The 19,703-nt window shown below is 38.5% G+C and overlaps 1 protein-coding gene across 1 annotated transcript in view; it reads right to left on the bottom strand.

Moving 5' to 3' along the window:
* CDKAL1 (CDK5 regulatory subunit associated protein 1 like 1) overlaps positions 1-19,703 on the bottom strand; it is a 674,860-nt gene that overhangs the window by 369,435 nt on the left and 285,722 nt on the right. Inside the window, exon 7 of the mRNA XM_049764810.1 lies at positions 1,220-1,323. Within this exon, the coding sequence (XP_049620767.1) occupies positions 1,220-1,323 (104 nt within the window). The remainder of the gene's footprint in view (positions 1-1,219; positions 1,324-19,703) is intronic.

Raw genomic sequence — 19,703 nt, 5'->3', positions numbered from 1 at the left:
GCTACAATAATTAAAGTGCAACAAACATGAGCAAGATTCTTTGTGTTTCTTTTTTGTATTTCTTTCAACTGAACTTGCATGGGACTAGAGAAGGAAGTGAATTCAGAATAGAAAAACCAATGTTAGCAGGTGTTAAAAAAATCAAGCCAGGATATTTTTCCATTTTAAGGGGCATTCCAAATTCAGGTTGATAAGAAGCTTTAGATAGATTAAAGAAAAAAAAAAAAAAAAAGGTTTGGAACACACAGTTTCTGAGATTGGCTGTAAAGGACTAAAAACATCACTTCAAGTTCCTGGCTAAAATTACCTTGCCAGTAACTGACACAGAAGATTAGGGACAATTGATGCCTCATGTTGGGTGTGAAGACACACAGTGTTTGTTATGTTCACATTTGTAAAAAACAAAAGAGGAAGTTTAGGGTTTAAGCAGCTCCATATCAAAGAAAGTGACTCATCTTAAAGTCTTAACATGCACTGAGCGTTATCTAAATAATCACATTTTTGTATAGAATAATATGCATTGAAAGTTATCTAGATAAGGACATTTCTACAACCAATGACACCCACACAAAGAATTAGTCTGATAAGGAATAGACCAAACCACTTGTTACTGGTCAAACAGTTCAATAAAGAGAATTTTCTTTATTAACTGGTGATATACAAATCTCTATCCTCTCCTTCCAAAACGTTCAGAAATCTTAATAGGCTCTATTTTCTAAACATTTAAAAGAATTACCAAATGGGCCTGAGAGATGGTACATTGGTTAGGGCATTTGCTTTGTACATGGACAACCCTGGTTGAAACTCCCATAAACCACCTATGGTTCTTGGATCCCTCCAGTAATGATCCCAGAGCACTGTCAGCTGTGACCTCAAAAACCAAAACAAGAAAGGGATTTTGCTAAGTTCATAAAAGTCTAAACATATGTTGAAAGGTCATGAATTGATTTCCTTTTTCCTCCTATAAAGTCTACAGCCTGATAAGAAGAGTTCAAACTTCTGTTTCCACAGAGTAATAACAAGATGAAAGAAGAGGAATTAATGTGAAATTATATGACCTACCTGATCGAATCTGGTACTGTGTTCTTATATGATCAAGTGAACTGTTTATAAACCTTTGAGAGGATTTAATAGCATGTTAAACAAAGACTTACTGAGAAGAGTATTATACAGACTGTTAAGAAAGCTGAATTCGCGCATAATTCTAGAAAATGCTTACCTTGAAAAGACTGCCTGACTCGATCTACCAGCTCATCGACCGGGTAACTGGCCAGATTTCCTCGGGCATGCTTCGTTTTGCAGTACGTACAAGCGTTGAGACACCTGTTCAAAGGAGAGCAATCTATGAGGCTCGCATTTTAGAAGACTGAGCACTTCTAATAGGAACAATAAGAACACGGATGAATTATTATTAGCCAGGTTTGCCAGTTTAATAACTTTTAAAAATTAAAATACAGGCTGGGCCGACCGATAGCTCAGAGGTAAGAGTGTTTGTCTTGCATGCCGATGAACAGGACAGACCCAGGTTCAGTCCAAGGCAACCCATATGGTCCCTGGAGCCTGCCAGGAGCGATTTCTGAACAAAGAGCCAGGAGTAACCCCTGAGCACCACCTCCGCCGCTGCCACTGGGTGTAACCCCAAAAAACCAAAACAAACAAACAAAAAATATACAGGCTGGAGGGGCAGTGATAAAACAGTGGTAGGGCATTTGCCATGCACACAGCCAACCCAGGACAGACCTGGGTTCAATCCTCGGCATCCCATATGGTCCCCTGAGCCTGCCAGGAACAATTTCTGAGCACAGAGACAGGAGTAACATTTGAGTACCACTCGATGTGCCCCCCACCCCCCAAAAAATACAGACTGGAGCAATTGTAGGCTAAGGCTGACCCTGCTTCAGTTCTAAGCAACCAGGAAGAATAGTCTGCATGATCCGTGAGTATAGAGCAAGGATAAGCCCTAAGCACAGCCAAAGGTGGCTCAAACACAAACAGAAAAAGAAATTGTCTAAATACACATGTCTTATGTTTAATTACATTCATTTCACTTTCATATGACATAGAAATATGCAGTTTTGGGAAGTTTTCACTAACAGAGTGGTTACACAGATCATTTAACATCTTCAAATGTACATATCTGTGAAAACATTTATAAATAACTTCAACAATTAATAAATCAAAATACATCCGAGAATCATACATTTTAAACCATGACCTTTACATTACCCACCATAAGACTAATAATGTATCCATATTTAAAAAGTGTTATTTTTCATGTTATTTAAAATTATAAGGATTTTTTTTATTAACTTCTAACTAAGCAATCTCATAAGAAAACATACTCTCCCAAATTCTCAGATGGTATTTTCACAGTTGGAAATCATGAGGAAAAAATTTAATGTCTGATTGTTTTCCAGGATTATATTTGTCAATGTAAAATGTAGAAAAAGGCAGCATTAAGTAAAACTTAGCATTTGGGGATCAAAGAGAGAACAGAGCAAATAAGGTACTTGTTTTCCATACAGATGACCTAGTTTAAACACCAGCACTGCCTACTGTATGCAAGAACTGCCAGGACTGAGTCTGAGCACAGACCAGGAGTAAAACCCTGGGTATCAACTCATTCTCACCCCCTCAATCCCCCAAAAAACCCACTTAACATGTTAAGAATGTATGCATTCTACCATGCAGCAGACCCAGGTTCAGTTCCCAGCATCACAGATGATCCCTGAGCATCACAGGTCTGGCCCAAACCACCCAAGAGCATCTGTTTTCACCCAAACTGAAAAACACCCAAAAACCATTTGCAACAACATGGGTGAATCTGAGGGTATTGTATTGGGCACACCAAGTCAAAGAGAAATGGCAGCTAAAGTACAGAAAGGAATAAAACAAAGACAAGCTCTTCAGAGTACAACCAAACTGGTTACCAAAATGTGTAGAGAGAAAGGAAGTAGGTGAAAAAGGTAAGTTGTGTGGTGAGAGATAGAAACTAGACATCAAACCAAAATTCTATTTATTCCCTTTCTCACTCCTCTGTTGTTGTTGTTGTTGTTGTTGTTGTTGCTATTGCTGTTGCTGCTGCTGCTAAGATGTCCTGGAATGGCCTCTGATGCCTCAGTGCCCCTCACCTGTCCTGGGATACCCTCAAATGCCTACATTCCACACAAGTGGAAAGATACTTACCAAAAATATGCAAATGGAAACCACAGTAAGTATTCACCTTCAATCCGTAGGATGTTAGAATCAAAAAGACAGTAGTACATGAGTGCCAACTGCCAATGGGAATGGGGAAACAACATTGTTATACACTGCTAGAGAGACCATTAAGTGGTATGACCCCTACAGAAAACAGTATGGCCTTTCCTCAAAAATATCAGACACAATTTTTAATCACTAAGTAATTCTACAACTATATAAACATACAAATGTCATATGTGATACATGTATACACTCATGATTTTTAAAGAGATATCTGCATCTTATATTCACTATAGGATCACTTGTACTAATTTAGACATGGAAACAACCTACGTAAGTGTTGTTCAAAGCAGAAAATGTGGTGTGCTTATGCAAATGCGCATATGGAATATTATTCAACCTTTGAAAGGATGGAAATCCTTCGCTACCAAGAAAGTGCTAAGAAACTAAGTGTTGGCCACTAGTTGTATAAAGTGACTGTTCTAAATAATTCTATAAAAAAATTATACATTGTCATCTTCCAGGTGTACCTGAATATAAGGGACAAGTGGCTGATAGATTCATTTTGATCACAACAGAAAGCAAGGTAAACTTCCCAAGGGTTCACTTAATAAAGGTGGAAATGTATTCTCCATGGAAAAAAATCACTCATAAGGGTGTACACAAATTTCAATAAAACAAGAAGATATTTGCAAGCATTAATAAGCCAGCAGGTATAAATATTAAAAAAGAAGAAATCAAAATCTTTCACTAAATTGCTCCCCTCAGCCTAATTAAAGTAGTGGGTGCATTTTGGAAGCGATATACTATTCTAGGAGATGTATTCATGTTCACCTATTTTACACAAAATAATAGAAAGTATTGCTTTACTTTAAGTATTATTTTATTATGTTCATTATGTTAAGAGCTAACATTCCTGTAATATCTATATCTTGAAGATATTAGCAAAATTATAGAGGGAACACAGGGGTTAAGGTATTTGTCTTCATGTAGACCATCCAGATTTGATTCATGGCACCACAGAAGGCCTCCTCTTAAGCACTACTAAGAGTAAACCCTGGGCCCGGAGAGATAGCACAGCAGTGTTTGCCTTGCAAGCAGCCAATTCAGGACCAAAGGTGGTTGGTTCGAATCCCGGTGTCCCATATGGTCCCCCGTGCCTGCCAGGAGCTATTTCTCAGCAGACAGCCAGGAGTAACCCCTGAGCACCGATCCAGGAGTACATTCTGAGCACTTCCAGGTGAAGCCAAACACCACCCCTACTAATATATATATATATACTAATATATATGATATATATATATATATACATAAAATACTGACTCAAGTTTTAAATCTATATCTTATCAAAATCATGGGGCCGGAGTGGTGGTGCAAGTGGTAAGGCATTTGTCTTGCAGGCACTGACCTAGGATGAATGGCAGTTTGATCTCCTGGCATCCCATATGGTCCCCCAAGCCATGAGTGATTTCTGAGCGCCTAGCCAGAAGCAACCCCTGAGTGTCACCGCGTGTGACCCAAAAACCAAAAAAGAAAAAAGAACAAAATCATGTAATCTACAGCCAACACAGAAGTCCATCAGAAGGAAAGGGATAGAAACAGAATTTTTTTCTCTCATATGTGGGACTTAAAGGTACACAGATAGTTGGGACTGGTGTGATAGAACAACAGATATGATATTTAGTAGATGTGGTCTACCCGGGTTTGATCCTTAGGATCCCATATGGTTCCCAAGCCTGCCAAGAGTAATTTCTGAGTTCAGAGCCCGGAGGAACCCTTGAGTGCTGGCAGGTGTGGTCCAAACAAACAAACAAACAAAAAACAAATAAAAAGTACACAGATAGCAACAAAGGGTAAAAGGCAATGCAATGGGAAAACTGACGCACAAAATTGAGTTAGGGTATTGGGGTCCTTAAGCGGAGAAAGGTGGGTATGCTGGTGAGAAATGTGGTGTTAAAATTATGTGCATGGGAAGCCATCCTTAACAGTACTGAAATCAGAGAATCTCAATCAAAAAATATTTAAGAAACTTTATTATAAAACACAGGAAAATCATACACTCTAAATATACAGAGAAGAAACAATGTGAGTTCAGATAACATTTGGTGAATTTGGAGCTACACCTTGTGGTGCTTAGGGGCTTACTCCCACCTTGTCTGTCTGTCTGTCTCTGTCTCTGTCTCTCTCTCTCTCTCACTCTCTCTCTCTCTCACACATACACACACACACACACACACACACACACACACACACACACACACACACACACACGACATTGCCTTGTCTAGGTTCTATCTCTGATATCCCATATGGCCCCACCAGGAGTGATTCCTGAGCACAGAATCAGAAGTCACACCTGAAACCTTGACAGTTTCAGTTATCAGCAAACAACTAATTGTCCAAGACTGAGAACACTTGGGCAGTTTCTTCAAACATCAGAAAACAAATGCCTTTGAAGATTGGGCTGTTAAAAGCCACAACAAGGAGGGAAGGAACTTGAAGGAAGATGCAAAGTTCTGCAAAGACCTACGACAGTAACGGAAGAAGAAAACTAGCCCAGCACAAGCCACTCGTACTATTCTTTGTACAGGTCGTCCGTTATAGGTTATGGCGGCAGGCCAAGAAGAAAAAGAAAAAACCTCTAAAGAGACAGACGAGGCATTTAACTCAGCAGTTTTAACTGAAGCCTTAAAATAGAATCTGTACTAGACTACTTTTTAATTGCACTATTAAATACACAATGAATGTTCACAAATTAATAGGTTTCAAATACATATTAACATGTTGATTTAATACCTAAACCTGCATGAAATGAAATGAAAACTAGGTATTTTAATAAGCAGTGTTATTTCTTTAAGCAGCAAATTTATATACTGCACATTCTGGGTAGTTTAAAAAAAATCAAAATTATCATTTTAAACTGTTAAGTTTAATTTTAGACTTTTAAAACTTACCTTTACCTAAATCTGCTCATAAATATGTATAACATGTGTAAATTATACACATAGATGAGTCTATATCACTCTATATACTATCCTATCATAAAGGTCCTAGATATTTCTGTTTTGGGTGAGAGATAAATTTAAATACATTACAGCTATTGTGCACTCAAATACTAACACTTCAAACTGGCATTTTCTGTGCCACAAACACAATTTAATCCTGATTATTTTAATCAACTGATAATATCATCTTTGTCCTGACACTTAAAATTTTATAAAACAAAAAAGGCTTTTCGAGTGATAAACCTTGAATAACTCACACCTTGATGCAGCCACATTCTTCAGAAGGAAGAACCAACGATGCAATTAGAAAATAATAACTCACTTGCTGGAGGCCGGCCCAGACCTGATTATGAAAAATAGTCCATTGTAAACCCTCATCTTGGCATTAGAAGTATTTCCAGGAAAATCACAAACCCTGTGTTTTTTTTTTTTTAAAACAAGTAGATGCTAAAATCAGCAGGATCTGATTACAACTTCAAAGAATAATAGCTGTTCACCAAGATCAAAATTCTGAACAAAGAAACAAAATGACATACTTGAAAAACTAGCAGAATACCGTTCACAAATCCTAAATTCTTTAAGCTCTCTGTGGCCAAAACTCCTTCCGCAGGAAATGAATCTCTCTACCTGGGTTCCAAAACTCCAAAATCGAATTCTACAAATAACTGCCTCTCACTTCAAATTTCTCCTTTCGTTCCAAGACAGGAGCAATGAAGAAAGGGAAGAAGGGAAGGAAAAAGAAGCTTTCTCATATGTGCACTAAATTCAAAGACAATTCAACAAGCCTGGATAGTTTGTGTCTGTGCTTGAGTATACACGTGTTGGGCAAGGGGTGGGTGAGACCTATCTGATAGAGTGCACAGTTGTGTCTGGCTCTGTACTCAGAAGAGTAGGGAGTTAGAAAATCCCTCAAAATAATCAGAGCAACTTCCAGAAGAGAGAAAGCGGGAGACACTTTTTAAACATACAATAACCTAGAACAATTCAAGCAACATGGCACCTACATAAAAAGCAGAATTTCCTACCATTGGAATAGAATTGAGAGTCTGGTGGAAAATACTCAAATGTGTGGACAGGTGATTCATAACTCAGGAGCTCAGTGCTCTGCTTAGAGGAAGTAAAGTCTCTTTAACAAATAGTGCTGAGAAAATTGTATAGTCACATGCAAAACCAAAACAAAACAAAGCAAACCGTGAAATATTAGCTCCTATCTTATTATATACAATAACATGGAATAAGACCATGCTAGTAGACTAGAAATATACTGGAAGAAACACAGGCAGAACTCTTCCTGGAACCAAGCTCACAGGTTTCTGCAAGGAATCAACTCAGCTGACAAAACAAATGTGTGTATGTGTGTGTCAGAGAGAAAGAGAGGGGGAGAGAGAGCGAGAGGGAGAAGGAAAGAGAGTGACAGAGAGTGACAGAGAGAGACAGAGAAAGAGAGAGAGAGAGAGAGAGAGAGAGAGAGAGAGAGAGAGAGAGAGAGAGAGAGAGAGAGAGAGAGAGAGAGAGAGAGAGAGAAATACCCAGGCTGACAAGTTGAAAAGCTATGAATGGTTGTACAACAATGTGAAAGTCTTTGCCACAAGTGGTAAGCACTCTTACAAATGAGTAATCTGGTACAATTTTTTCTGTCATGGATATCTTAACACAACAAAATGAGAAGGGGACTTAAAAAATGATTATTTGCATAGAACTTAATAAGTTCCAACTTACTTATAAAATGGGCCTAATGGGTATTTTACAACTTATTTGTTACCTTACATGTTTGTCTGATTATGTGCTAAGTTGAGCAAACACAATGCCTTGTAAACCAATAAATTGTAGACCATCAATAAACACTCCAGTAATTGGTGATCTCACAATATGGCCAGTCCTAGAACCAGCACTTGGCTCAGAGAATCTAAAAGAGCCAAGTAATAAGATGGTTGGAAATTAGAACTGCACCAGCTTAGAAACAATTCAATGCCATGACACAGGGAACAAGACAAAGAAGAAGAAAGGATGGGCCATGAGTCATACCAGATAAAAATGGATTAACAAGCTTCTGTGAGAGGTTAGCCTGCTGGGAAGTGGGTTGCAGAAGCCCAGAGACTAGAAGTATAAGGCCAGTGAGCCCGCAGAGGCCATAAATACAATACAATGTGTGTCCATGCCAAACAGACCACCCAGCCAGAGAAATCAATATGCCATAGTATCCAAAGACTATCCATTTTCCATCTAAACACACATTTTCCATCAATAGTTCACAAACCCTGATATGTGACCCAGCAAGAAATTTAAAATACACACTCTTAAAAAAACTGGCTATAATGGGAACACTTATTAGTTCCTAAATAAAGACATTTTTAAAAAAATTAAACTACCCTGTACGATATTTATACTATATTTTAAAGGCTATTTTAGCTCCCAAATAGGAGGAATGCCGCAATAAAAATCACATATATAAGCTTCAGGGACATTTTACTATATTCTCTTTATATTTCAAACTTAACCATAGCCCAGAAAAATAGTCATTTAAGTCTGCATAAATTATTACTGCAGGAATTCTATAATTTCTACCTCTACCTATATTTTTATGGAAAATGTTTAGAATTGAAGAAGTTCAGGTTTAGAAAAAAGGCAGGAAAGGAGTTTTCATGGAGTATTGGCTTGAATCAAGTAATACATCCTTTGGATTTTGTGTTTGTTTGTTTATTTGTTTGTTTGTTTGAGAACCATATCCAGCAGGGTTTTTTCTGGGCTCTGCATTCAGGGAGAACTCGTGGTGGAGCTCGTGGTGGAGGTTAGGTAACCACATGTGGTTCTGGACACTACCTTGTACAAGACAATGCCTTAACCCTATACTATCTCTCCAATCCTAGGTAAAGTACCATTTGATATAGACACCAAGAAATATACTTAATAAGTAACAGTGATCATAACAGTTGCCTTTTCAACAAGTTCTATTTGTAGCTAGTGCTTTACTTCCTTGGAGACAACATCCCACACCCATAATGGTAACAACTTTTTTCTCAATGTTGTTGGGTTTTTTGTTTGCTTGCTTGCTTTTACCAAAATAGCATATTAAAAGGTGATGAAAATCAGGTCAAGAAGAGAACTGATACTTTTCCCCTTGTTTTACATTTCACTGTCATTTTTTGTTTTTACAATGCATTGTGAAAAATGTATTAAAAAGTAAGGCTAAGGGGTTGGAGAGAAAGAATTGGAGTCCATGTCTTGTGTGTGGCAGAACCTGGGTTTGATGATTTCTAGCATAATATCTAGTCTCCTGAGCACGGTAGTGCTAAGCACTACCAGGTATAAAAGAAGAAAAGGTAAAAGAGGAGGAGAAAAAGGAGGAGGAGGAGGAAGAAGAGGGAGAAACAAGAAAAACAAGAAGATGAAGAAGGCTAAACTGCTATTCATGAATATCACCAAATATTTTCTTTTCTTTCTTTGGGGGGCCACACTCAGTGATGCTCAGGGATTACTCCTCGCTATGCACTCAGAAATAGCTCCTGGTTTGGGAGACCATATGGGGTGCCAGGGGATTGAACCATGATCCGTCCTAGGCTAGCACCAGCAAGGCAGATGCGTTACCACTCCACACCACTGTTCCTGGCCCTAAATTATATTTTCTAATGAAACAGATAGTTGGTTGTTCACCATGATGGGAGATTATACAGAAAGGGGAAAAAGTAGAGCCAATGCTACATATTTTAGGTCCAAGCTCGGTTGAAAGGTCACAAACACAGAAGGCAACAAAATTATGACCTACCACAGTCGAATATGCCATTTATAAAGTGTGGATATAAATCACAAAGACAAATATACACACTACTCGTCATTTTAAAATAAGGTCCTTGCATAAAAAATACAAATGCAATGTAATATTAAAACACCAGTATCAAATACCCTTTGAAAATAATACAAGTAGCAATCACAACCATACAAAAATACACAGTTTCCCACCAACATCACTAAATATCCCCACATTTTAGAATTTGGCTATTTTTTGTTCTACGTTTTTGCTGTTTATGTACCAATGCCTGCTACCTCTTTATGAATCTTCTAACTGAATCGGAATTGGCAAGAATATATCCAAGGTGTGGGAGATTGGTAAAAGTGGTGGAATGTTAGATGCCCTGAATTGCGAGACAAATCCAGGATGATAATATCGGTCTAACATTATTTTGCCTCCTAAAATTTCACAGCCTATCTGTAATTAGGCTGAAGAACACTAAGAGTTCCCTTTCAGTCAGTCATGCTGAACTAACTGGTAAGTGATCTACCCAAGTACTTGATCAAGAGTTACTCTCCTGAAGGTCTAACCATATATCAGATATCGGGAACCCTACTAGTGGATAAGTATAAATATAGCTTAACTGGAAAGGAATATCCACAAAAATCTATTGTGTTGGCTTCCTCTGTGACTGTGGAGGCTGACGTCTGGCAGGGTGAAATCTCCAGAAAACATTAGTGAGGTTCATTCTATAACATGTACCAGGTACTGCCCTTTGGCACTTGGGAGCAAAGGTATGTTTTTGAACATTGGTTAAAACATTTCACAAAGGAACAAGAAATCAAACTGCAACCACACAAACTAGAAAGCAAATCTCAGAAGATTTTTCTAACCTGTGTGGGAAAATTCCTTAAATTATTTGAGCCAATAGTGGGGAGAGGGATTGTTTAATGAAAGGGGAGGGATTTAATGAAACAGAAATGGCAAGTTAAGAGCCAGTATTTATGCAATTACCTACCATTTTTTCTATCGAGAGATTATCTCTATTTGAGAGCTGCAGTTCTAAGGAACTTTACGATAATCAAAGCTCCATTCGGGCCTGGCTCTGTGTTTCCGAGATTATGACTTTAGAGCAAAGTCAAAATAACATTGCAAGTACCAGATTAAAAAGATAAATTTGTGGGTGCCCCGAACACCAAGGGAAAAGCTTTCCCCATGCTGGTCTTCAATACAGAGACACTCAGAGATTGGAGATATATCAGTATGTGAAATCTCAAATATGATCCTAAACAGAAGGTGTTAGAGAGGAGCCATATTCCAATTGAAGAGAATGCCCTTCACAAGATGGGGAAGAAGAGGAAGATAATGATCTAGGGGTCTATGCTGTACTTGCATAGAGGCAAAATTGAAATAGGACATTTTTGCTCCCTGATATAGTTAGAGATTCAGATACATCTCAAAGTATGGAATGTTTCTTTGGGCTCAAAGACTCAATAGAGGCAAAGGCTACATCACTGTCCATCCAAAGATATCCATCAAGCCACATTCCTCAATGCCAACAGCCCATGAGTGGTACAAATCAAAGACAGGTAACTTTATATGTTAGTGTTCCCCAAAATAAATACTTTTCCTACCCTTTACTGTCTGCTCTGTCAACAAGCCAGTGTTGAAAATTCTTCCTTCAATTTCCCAATAGCGCCTCCCTATTTGGCCTCTTTTTTAAGTTCAACAGAGAAGACCATTTCACTTTCAAATCTGTCAAAGTTAATCCCATTTTAATTTTGTCTAACTCTGTTTCTAAGGATTCTCAGTGACTGCTGTCAGTGCAAATGTTTATGTTTCGAAAGGTAAGTCTGCTAATATATATAAAGACACTGGGGCTGGTGAGGTGGCACTAGAGGTAAGGTGTCTGCCTTGCAAGTGCTAGCCAAGGAAGGACCACATCCCCTGCGTCCCATATGGTCCCCCCAAGCCAGGGGCAATTTCTGAGTGCTTAGCCAGGAGTAACCCCTGAGCATCAAATGGGTGTGGCCCCAAAAACAAACAAAAAAAAAACAAAAACACACACACACACAAAAAGAAAGATACAAAACTCACAATACAGTACCTCCAATAACCAAATTTTTATTTTTAAGTGTTCAACTTGAGGGTTTGAGCGATAGTGTAGGGGGTAAAACTTCCCTGGCATACAGATGATACAAATTAGGTCTCTGGATCACATTTGGTCTCCTAACCCCAGAGTAGAGAGGAGTAAGCCCTCAGCACCACCCAGGTGGGCCCCCAAAACTATAAATAAAATAAACACTATAAAATGTACAATTGATATATGCTATAAAAAGAAATCATGTAGAGAGTGTTAAAAAATGTCTTTAATCCATAACACAACAAGTATGTAAAATACAATTTTACACTTTTAAACCTTACAGTGACCTAATGTGGTTTAGTTTTTACTGTTCTTCATGTAGAGATAAGGAAACCTCAGAACGAATTTAAACTTAATTAGTGCTACGAGGTGGTAGGCTGGAGATGGAAATTAAGTATTACTTGGTTACAATATTTTAATGCATTTTAATATGCCAGGTCATAATTTGCTAGAATTCGACTCATAATATCACTACCACCCCCATATCCATGCCAAATAGCACAACCTATTGTATCTCATTTTTCACCTTGATTAAAAAAATAATAAAAGGCAAATACCAACAACAAAAAAGAAAACTGACTCCAAAAACTAATTGACATTTTGGGATCTTTTCAGTTGCAGGGTGAAAAATAAACTATTAAACTCCCTTCTATGAAGCATTAGCTACAAACTTCACTTGAAACAGATGTGGTCAGATATGACCAAGGTTCTAGACCAGATGTGCTACTTCTGTTCACTATAACAGACACTATTCAAACTTACACCACCTAGCAACGGGTTAAGCAAAGTTTCCCTATATGACTGCACGGATGATACTGTCCCCCATCCCCTTTAGAAGGGGGGCATTTATTCCATTTGTTTTTTTTTTTTTTTTTTTTTTTTTTAATTTTTATTGTGATCATAATGGCTTACATATCTTTCACAGTAGTATTTTAGGTACATATTAACATTGAATCAGGGGAATACCCATCACCAAATTTGTCCTCCTCCCATCCCAGTTTCCTTTCTGCAACCTATATACCCCACCATCATCCCCTAGGCTGCTAGAGTAGGTGAACCCCTCTTTGTCTAGCTTACTATTAGTGGTCATATATCTATTTGGTCCTGGTCCCCTCCCTTGTTTCCCCTCTATTTAAGAGGCAGAGCTAGATAAATCGAGTTATGTGGTTTTGTTTGAAAGAAAGAAAAGCAGTAGAATGGGGTACAAAATAAGAAAAAATAAAAAAAAAGAAATTAAAAAAAAAGAAGTCAAATACTTTGAAAATGGGTGGAGACCTTCTGGAGGCTTTCAACCTCAGTTTGAGAGAGAACATTGAAAAAGGTAATTGAAACACCACAACAATACAGAAAGAAATATCAAATTAAATATCCAGTGAGCACTACAGCAATATCCAGTAAAGCACCACACAATAGTCTCGGTTCTGAAATCAAATCATGCCAGTGTGCAAAAAGAAGGAGAAAGGTAAGATACAATAAAATGAAATAAAATAAAATTGGAGATATCAACTTCAATATCTACACCCAAATAAAGATATCAAAAATTGATCAATCAATAAATAAATGTGTGGAAAGATGATTATTTTGTGTTTTTTTTTTCTTTTTCCCCCTGCATAGGCACATTAAGGATTGGGGATATTATCAAGGAAATTCCCTTGGCCTAGGAGTTACAGGGTTTCTCTACCCCTGAAGTATACTGTCATGGGATTAACTGTAGACTCCTTGCATGATCATTTACTCTCCTCTCAGAAGCATTTTTTATTTAACATATTAATCTAGAACTTAAAGCTTGAATTTTGAATATTTTTCCTACAACTTAGCTCTAGAAATTTAGAAAATGTGATTTATTCCATTTGTAGCAACAGGAGAGCAGACACATGTAGTCAGTCAGGCAACATCTGTAACACGATGTTCATTACGAGCTACTTCAAAGACTTCTCATCCCACTCTCTATCCCTTCATGAGGACACCTCAAATGAATGGAAGAGTCGTCCCCCCCAAATTGCTACAAAAAGAGGCAGGTGCACCCCAGCTGTTGAAGTGTCCTCACTGTGTCGGGCGCTTTCTCTTTCCAGCTCTAGAGTCAGAGAGGCCTGAGCATAAATACAGGACAGTGTTTCAATATTCGTGAAAAGGAAGAAGAGAGGGTTGACTAGCTGTGGATTTGGGGGCCACAAAGCACTAAAGCGCTCTTTGCTGCTTCACTCTGCTCTGCATAGTCTCACTACAGTATCTCCTTATTCGCCAGAGAAAGCTGGAGCTAGAGAGGATTCATATAAGGATAAACCAGAAAAGCTAGGCTAGTACATGCACCTGCCCTTTCCAAATTACAGGGAACCCCAACAGGGGATGGAGAGATGGTGCAGTGTTTAGGGCACATGTCTTGTTCAAATCCAACACACAGTGTCCCTCTCCAATCATCACAGGGTGTGGTCCTAGAGGGCCCCCAACATATGCCCACAACACAAATAGCACTGTATCCTATAGCACTTGCATAAAACCACCAGCTGAATTCACCAATAATATCCAGTGGAACCCTGAGATCTCAGGAGCACGGATTGAGATTATTCCCCAAAAAGAAAATGATTACTTATGTTTGTTCTCAGAGTAGAGAAAATGTTGTTTGGTTGGTTAATACATGTTAGAGTATAAGAAAATTAATCAGGGGCCTGGAGAGATAGAACAGGAGTGAAGGTGCTTGCCTTGTGGCTGACCCTGGCTTAATCACTAGGCTCTAAAGCACAATCAGGAATAAATCCTGAGCACTCCCACACACATACACAGAGGAATAAGGCAAAAATTATCCTCATAACTTTACCGAGATAAACTTATATAAAACAAGCTGCTACTATTAATTCCTTCCTACCCCCAATAAATATGTATCTACTCTGAAACCATCATAAAGTCCTGGAAAGAATAGATTCACAATATCAAGGGATTTTTCTTTATCTCTTCACTTCAACTCAGTAGTACCTGTTTTTCCTTATTATATAAATGAGCATTTTTCTAAAAAAAAAAAAGTCTTTTTTATCCTCTAGTATCTCATGTAAATGGAATCAGAGACTGCCAACTGGCCTGATCTTTTTCATGCATATTGAGAAAATATTAAGACATAGAAGCAGTAGTTCATGTGTGTGAACTATTCCAGGGCTTACATACAGTTCTCTGAACAGCAGAAAGCACAAAACAACAGAAAAAGAGAAAGAAAGGCTGCACGAGAAAGAGAAAGAAGGTATTCCTTATCTGCTTCCTGCTTGTTCCCCTCACCATACCAGTTCCTAAACCTGAGCTAATGTCTAAAGTCCCTTGAGGACTATGAGCCTGCAAAGTAAAATGAGCAAATCTTCCTTACTTCTAGATGAGCCAAAGGTCAATGCAGAAGAGGGAAAAAACACATCTCTTTGCAAGTAAGACCTCTGTCTCTCAGTCCCCAGAGCCATTAAGTTGGTAATGGGGACTCCACCAGGGTTAAAGATGGATGAAAATAATGGAGCTGAGGGGTTAAGGGGACACAGGTACATACATGGGTGATGGTAAAAAAAAAAAAAAAGATGCTAGATCTAAATCTCCAAGCCACAGAGTCAACGAAACTGAAATCATGAGACCCAAAAATTGAACAAGTAAACTTAAAAAGGTGCCTTTCAGGATAGGTGGCTGTGAGGTAGGATGGGAGGGAACTTGGGGACACTGGTAAAAGGAAGTTGACACCTTGACAGGATTGGTGCTGGAGTCAATTATGTCTAACACTCAACTATTAATAACTTCATGCATCACAGTGCATCAATATATAATAATAATAATAAGTAATAATTATAAACTTTTTAAAGACACAGAAATTGATCAAACAATAAGTTAGCTATGGCCACCAAGTTGAAGACTGTGAGAATGTAGGGCGAGGAGACTCGAGAGAGAAGGCAGTAGTAACCTTCAGTTCTATGCAATTCTTTTTTTTCCAATCCCTACAGCTAATCCACATAGTGAACCAGAGCAAAATGGAAGTCTGGAAGCAGACTGAAGACAAGGAAGGAAGAATTGGGCAGAATCTACAGAGAAGGAGCCAGAGGTAGGAACTTTATGCTCTACCAGACTCAGAAATGATGACCAAGCAGCTGTGTGCCATGGTTCTTGGAATTGGAACTAATCATAAGTAGACTGAGATTGATTTCTAAGGGAGCTAATGAGCCATAGAAACCACGAAGACCTACTTGACCTCTAAGGCAATGAATGGGCTGTCCCTTACGGTATATTCTTGCACTGGCCAGCATCAATACACAGATTCCTAGAACCCTGCTCTGTTGCTCTGGGTCATCTCGGGTCACAGTAAGAGCCTGCCATCTGGAAGGTGCTAGTGGCTAGTCCAAGACTCACTGCTTAGAGACAAGGAAATGCCTCCCTCTGTCCACTCATTCACTGAGTTCTTCAATAGCCAGTTCCCAACTGGGTAGTCCTTCCCACAGGCCAGTTCTGATGTCCAAGGAAAAGCAAGCCAAGTGAAGCACAGAGACGTCATAGTCTATGCGATACTAAGGCTAAAAGCCAGAGAAAGATACAGTCAAATCTCAAGAAAAGAAATGCAGATTGGGGGTCAATGAGCTAGCTCAATGGGTAAATTAAAGCAAGTGGGTAGGATGTCATGGTCTTGGATTGTCTTCCCAGAACTGCATAGTCCCTGAGCATCACTGGTATAGCCTTAGTGGTCCCTAAGCACCAGAGTCCAAGCACTGCCAATATGAGCCTGCACAATCAATGCCAGGTATGGCCCCTGTAAATTCCAGGCTTTTTAAAATACAACTAAATAAATTGTCTTCACATTCTTGCTATTCTTATTTATTTGGGAGGGAGTGTTTTTTTATAATTATCTTTATTTAAACACCGTGATTACAAATATAATTACAGTTGTATGATTACAGTCATGAAAAGAACACCCCCCTTCACCAGTGCAACATTGCCACCACCAATTTCCCAGATCTCCCTCTTCCCACCCCACCCACACCTGTACTCAAGACAGGCTTTCTACTTGGGAGGGAGTGTTTTGGAGCCACACCTAATGGTTACTCCTGGCTCTGCACTCAGAAATCATTCATGGCAGGCTCGGGGACTATATGGGATGCCAGGGATTGAACATAGGTCCGTTCTGGGTCAGCCATATGCAAAGCAAACACTCTATCACTGTGTTATTGCTCCAGCCACACCATTCTGGCTATTCTCAACCTTTCATCCATCCACCCCCAAAGACAAAACTGCAAAGCACACAGTCATCAACAGTTCTGGCTGTTCTTGAGGCTCAGGGCTAAGAGCTGGAGACTGGGATGGTCTTCTCACACCAGGGCGCCCTTCTTTTATTCATCCTTTGCCACATTGGCTGTATTTTCCATTTTCAGCATTTAGTTTTTGAACTTTTAGGTTTCATTCCCACATGCAGTCTCTAGAACACATTCATTAAAAAAAAGTGAGCTAGAGAGCCCTAGTTCTTTGCCTCAGGAAAGAAAACATGATCACTATAATCTTATGCAGTATTCTAAATGGTCAGTCTCCACTTCACATCCTCATTATAAAGTACTGTGGAAATAGAGCAAGAAAAAAATAATATTGCTCTTTCCTTGTCATTTATTTTTATTTGTTTAGAAAAGGGGAAGAGAAAGTCATACCCCATTAACAATTTGTGTATTTATATATTTTATGGAAATAAGTAAGGTTTTTCAATTCTATTTCAATGTTTTTCTTTTTTGTTGATTTATATATATATATATATATATATATATATATATATATATATATATATATATATATATATATTGCCACACTCAGCAATGATCAGGACTTACTCCTAGCTCTTGTCCTCAAGAATCACTCCTGACAGTGTTTGGGGGACCATATGAGATTCTGGAGATTAAACTCAGGTAGGATACATGCAACACAAGTGCCTTACCTGTGTGCAAGGCAGGGAGGTACCTTACTATCTTTCTAGCCACCAATGGTTTTTATTCTCTTTTAGCCACAATGAGTGATTCACACTTTTACAATACTGTCAATAATATGATTTTATAAATATCACACTCTAACATCTCCACCAACCAGAGTATTCATTGCCCTTTTTCAGGGTCTCCCCTCACTACTCCACCTATCCCACCCCCAAAATCCCCCTTTTCCCCCATTCCATCCAACATTCCACTCCAACATCCCCCTTTATCCCTCCATCCCACATATCCATAGACTAGTTCTTTACATTCTTAAGATTCTGTTGTTTTCGGCCTTTTATTTATACTCTTACTTTTTATTTATTTATTTTAATTTATTCTCTGTGCTTCTTTCTAGCCCACATATATGAAAGCCCATTCTGTATCGGTCTCTCTCCTTCTGGCCTACATCAAAGCATCAGCAGGATGCTCTCCATTCCTGTACTTAGTTATTTTTGCAAATCAGCATTCTAATAAGAGATGAAAAGTTTCAGCTATGAAGATGTCATCTGCCAGATACTAGTCATTTAAAAGTAAGCAATAAGCTTAGAGTTTAAGTCCATTCAACCAAGCTCAGAAGATAACCCAGCGGTGTTCAGACCTCAGACCCTCTGCCAAGGGTAAAAGAACCTTAAATGATTAATGCAGTTCTACTCCCTTATGCAGAACAGAATGACCAAGGATAAAAGATTTGTCCCTTGTTTGTGCTTTGTTACTGCAGTGCTATAAGTAGGCAAGTAATATTGCTGAATATGATGCTACCTCATATGACTGGAGTTGAAAGGCAGGTCAGAGAGTGCAGGGATAAAGGCACTTTAAAAGCCCCACCCCCCCCAGCACCCAGACACTAAACATTCCAACAATAACAAAAAGAAATGGGAGAGGAAGGAAAAAGGGAGAAGAAGGTAAGTAAGGCAAGAGTAAATAATAAAATAATCTATAAAATCAATGATAGAAGGGAAAATCCTCAAAAGTAGATCTATGGACCATTTCAAGAAATCACCTGAAATCGCCAGTAAAAGGACTTGCTTTATTTTAACACAAATATGATAAAACAAGCACTACAGTATTTTTATAGAAGTGAACCTTCTGTGATCCATATAATCATCACCCTCTAAATCCCATGCCTAAATATAATAAAATTGATTAACATAGCAGAAATGTCTCTCCTGCTCTGAAGCTGTTTTTCCCACACTAAAATAGATCACCGGCCATCCCACACTTGTTGTTTGTGTTTCATCACTGTTTTCGGACGGGACAGAGACCGTCTGCCTACACATCATTTCTCAGCATCAACACCCATTTTCTTATGCAATTTTAAGTTTTGTTGGCAGGTTCAAAACATATTTTCCAACCACAGACAAAAACTTCTTTTGATACTCTAAGTGAATGTTCAAGGAAATGTTCCCATTTCAAAAAAAAAAAAAGACTATTTAAAATAATATGGAAATCTATCGACAGTCAAGAAAACTTCAGTGAAGTTCTAGATAGATCATTGACAAGTTTGGTAGTGACCCTGAAAAGCCATTATCTTGATCTGCCTTCAGCTAGGATTAGCAAACTGTTAAAATGTTTTATAAAAAGTTGGATGGAGGCAGGGCCACAAATCTATATGACTTTTATATACAGCTCCCTGGAACTCTTTTCATTAGGGAATCAATCACTCACTCCCA

Source organism: Suncus etruscus, chromosome 18 (genome assembly GCF_024139225.1).
Source record: "Suncus etruscus isolate mSunEtr1 chromosome 18, mSunEtr1.pri.cur, whole genome shotgun sequence".
Taxonomy (NCBI): Eukaryota; Metazoa; Chordata; class Mammalia; order Eulipotyphla; family Soricidae; genus Suncus; species Suncus etruscus.
Note: the sequence above shows the minus strand (reverse complement) of the source record. Positions and strands in the feature narration are given on the sequence as shown.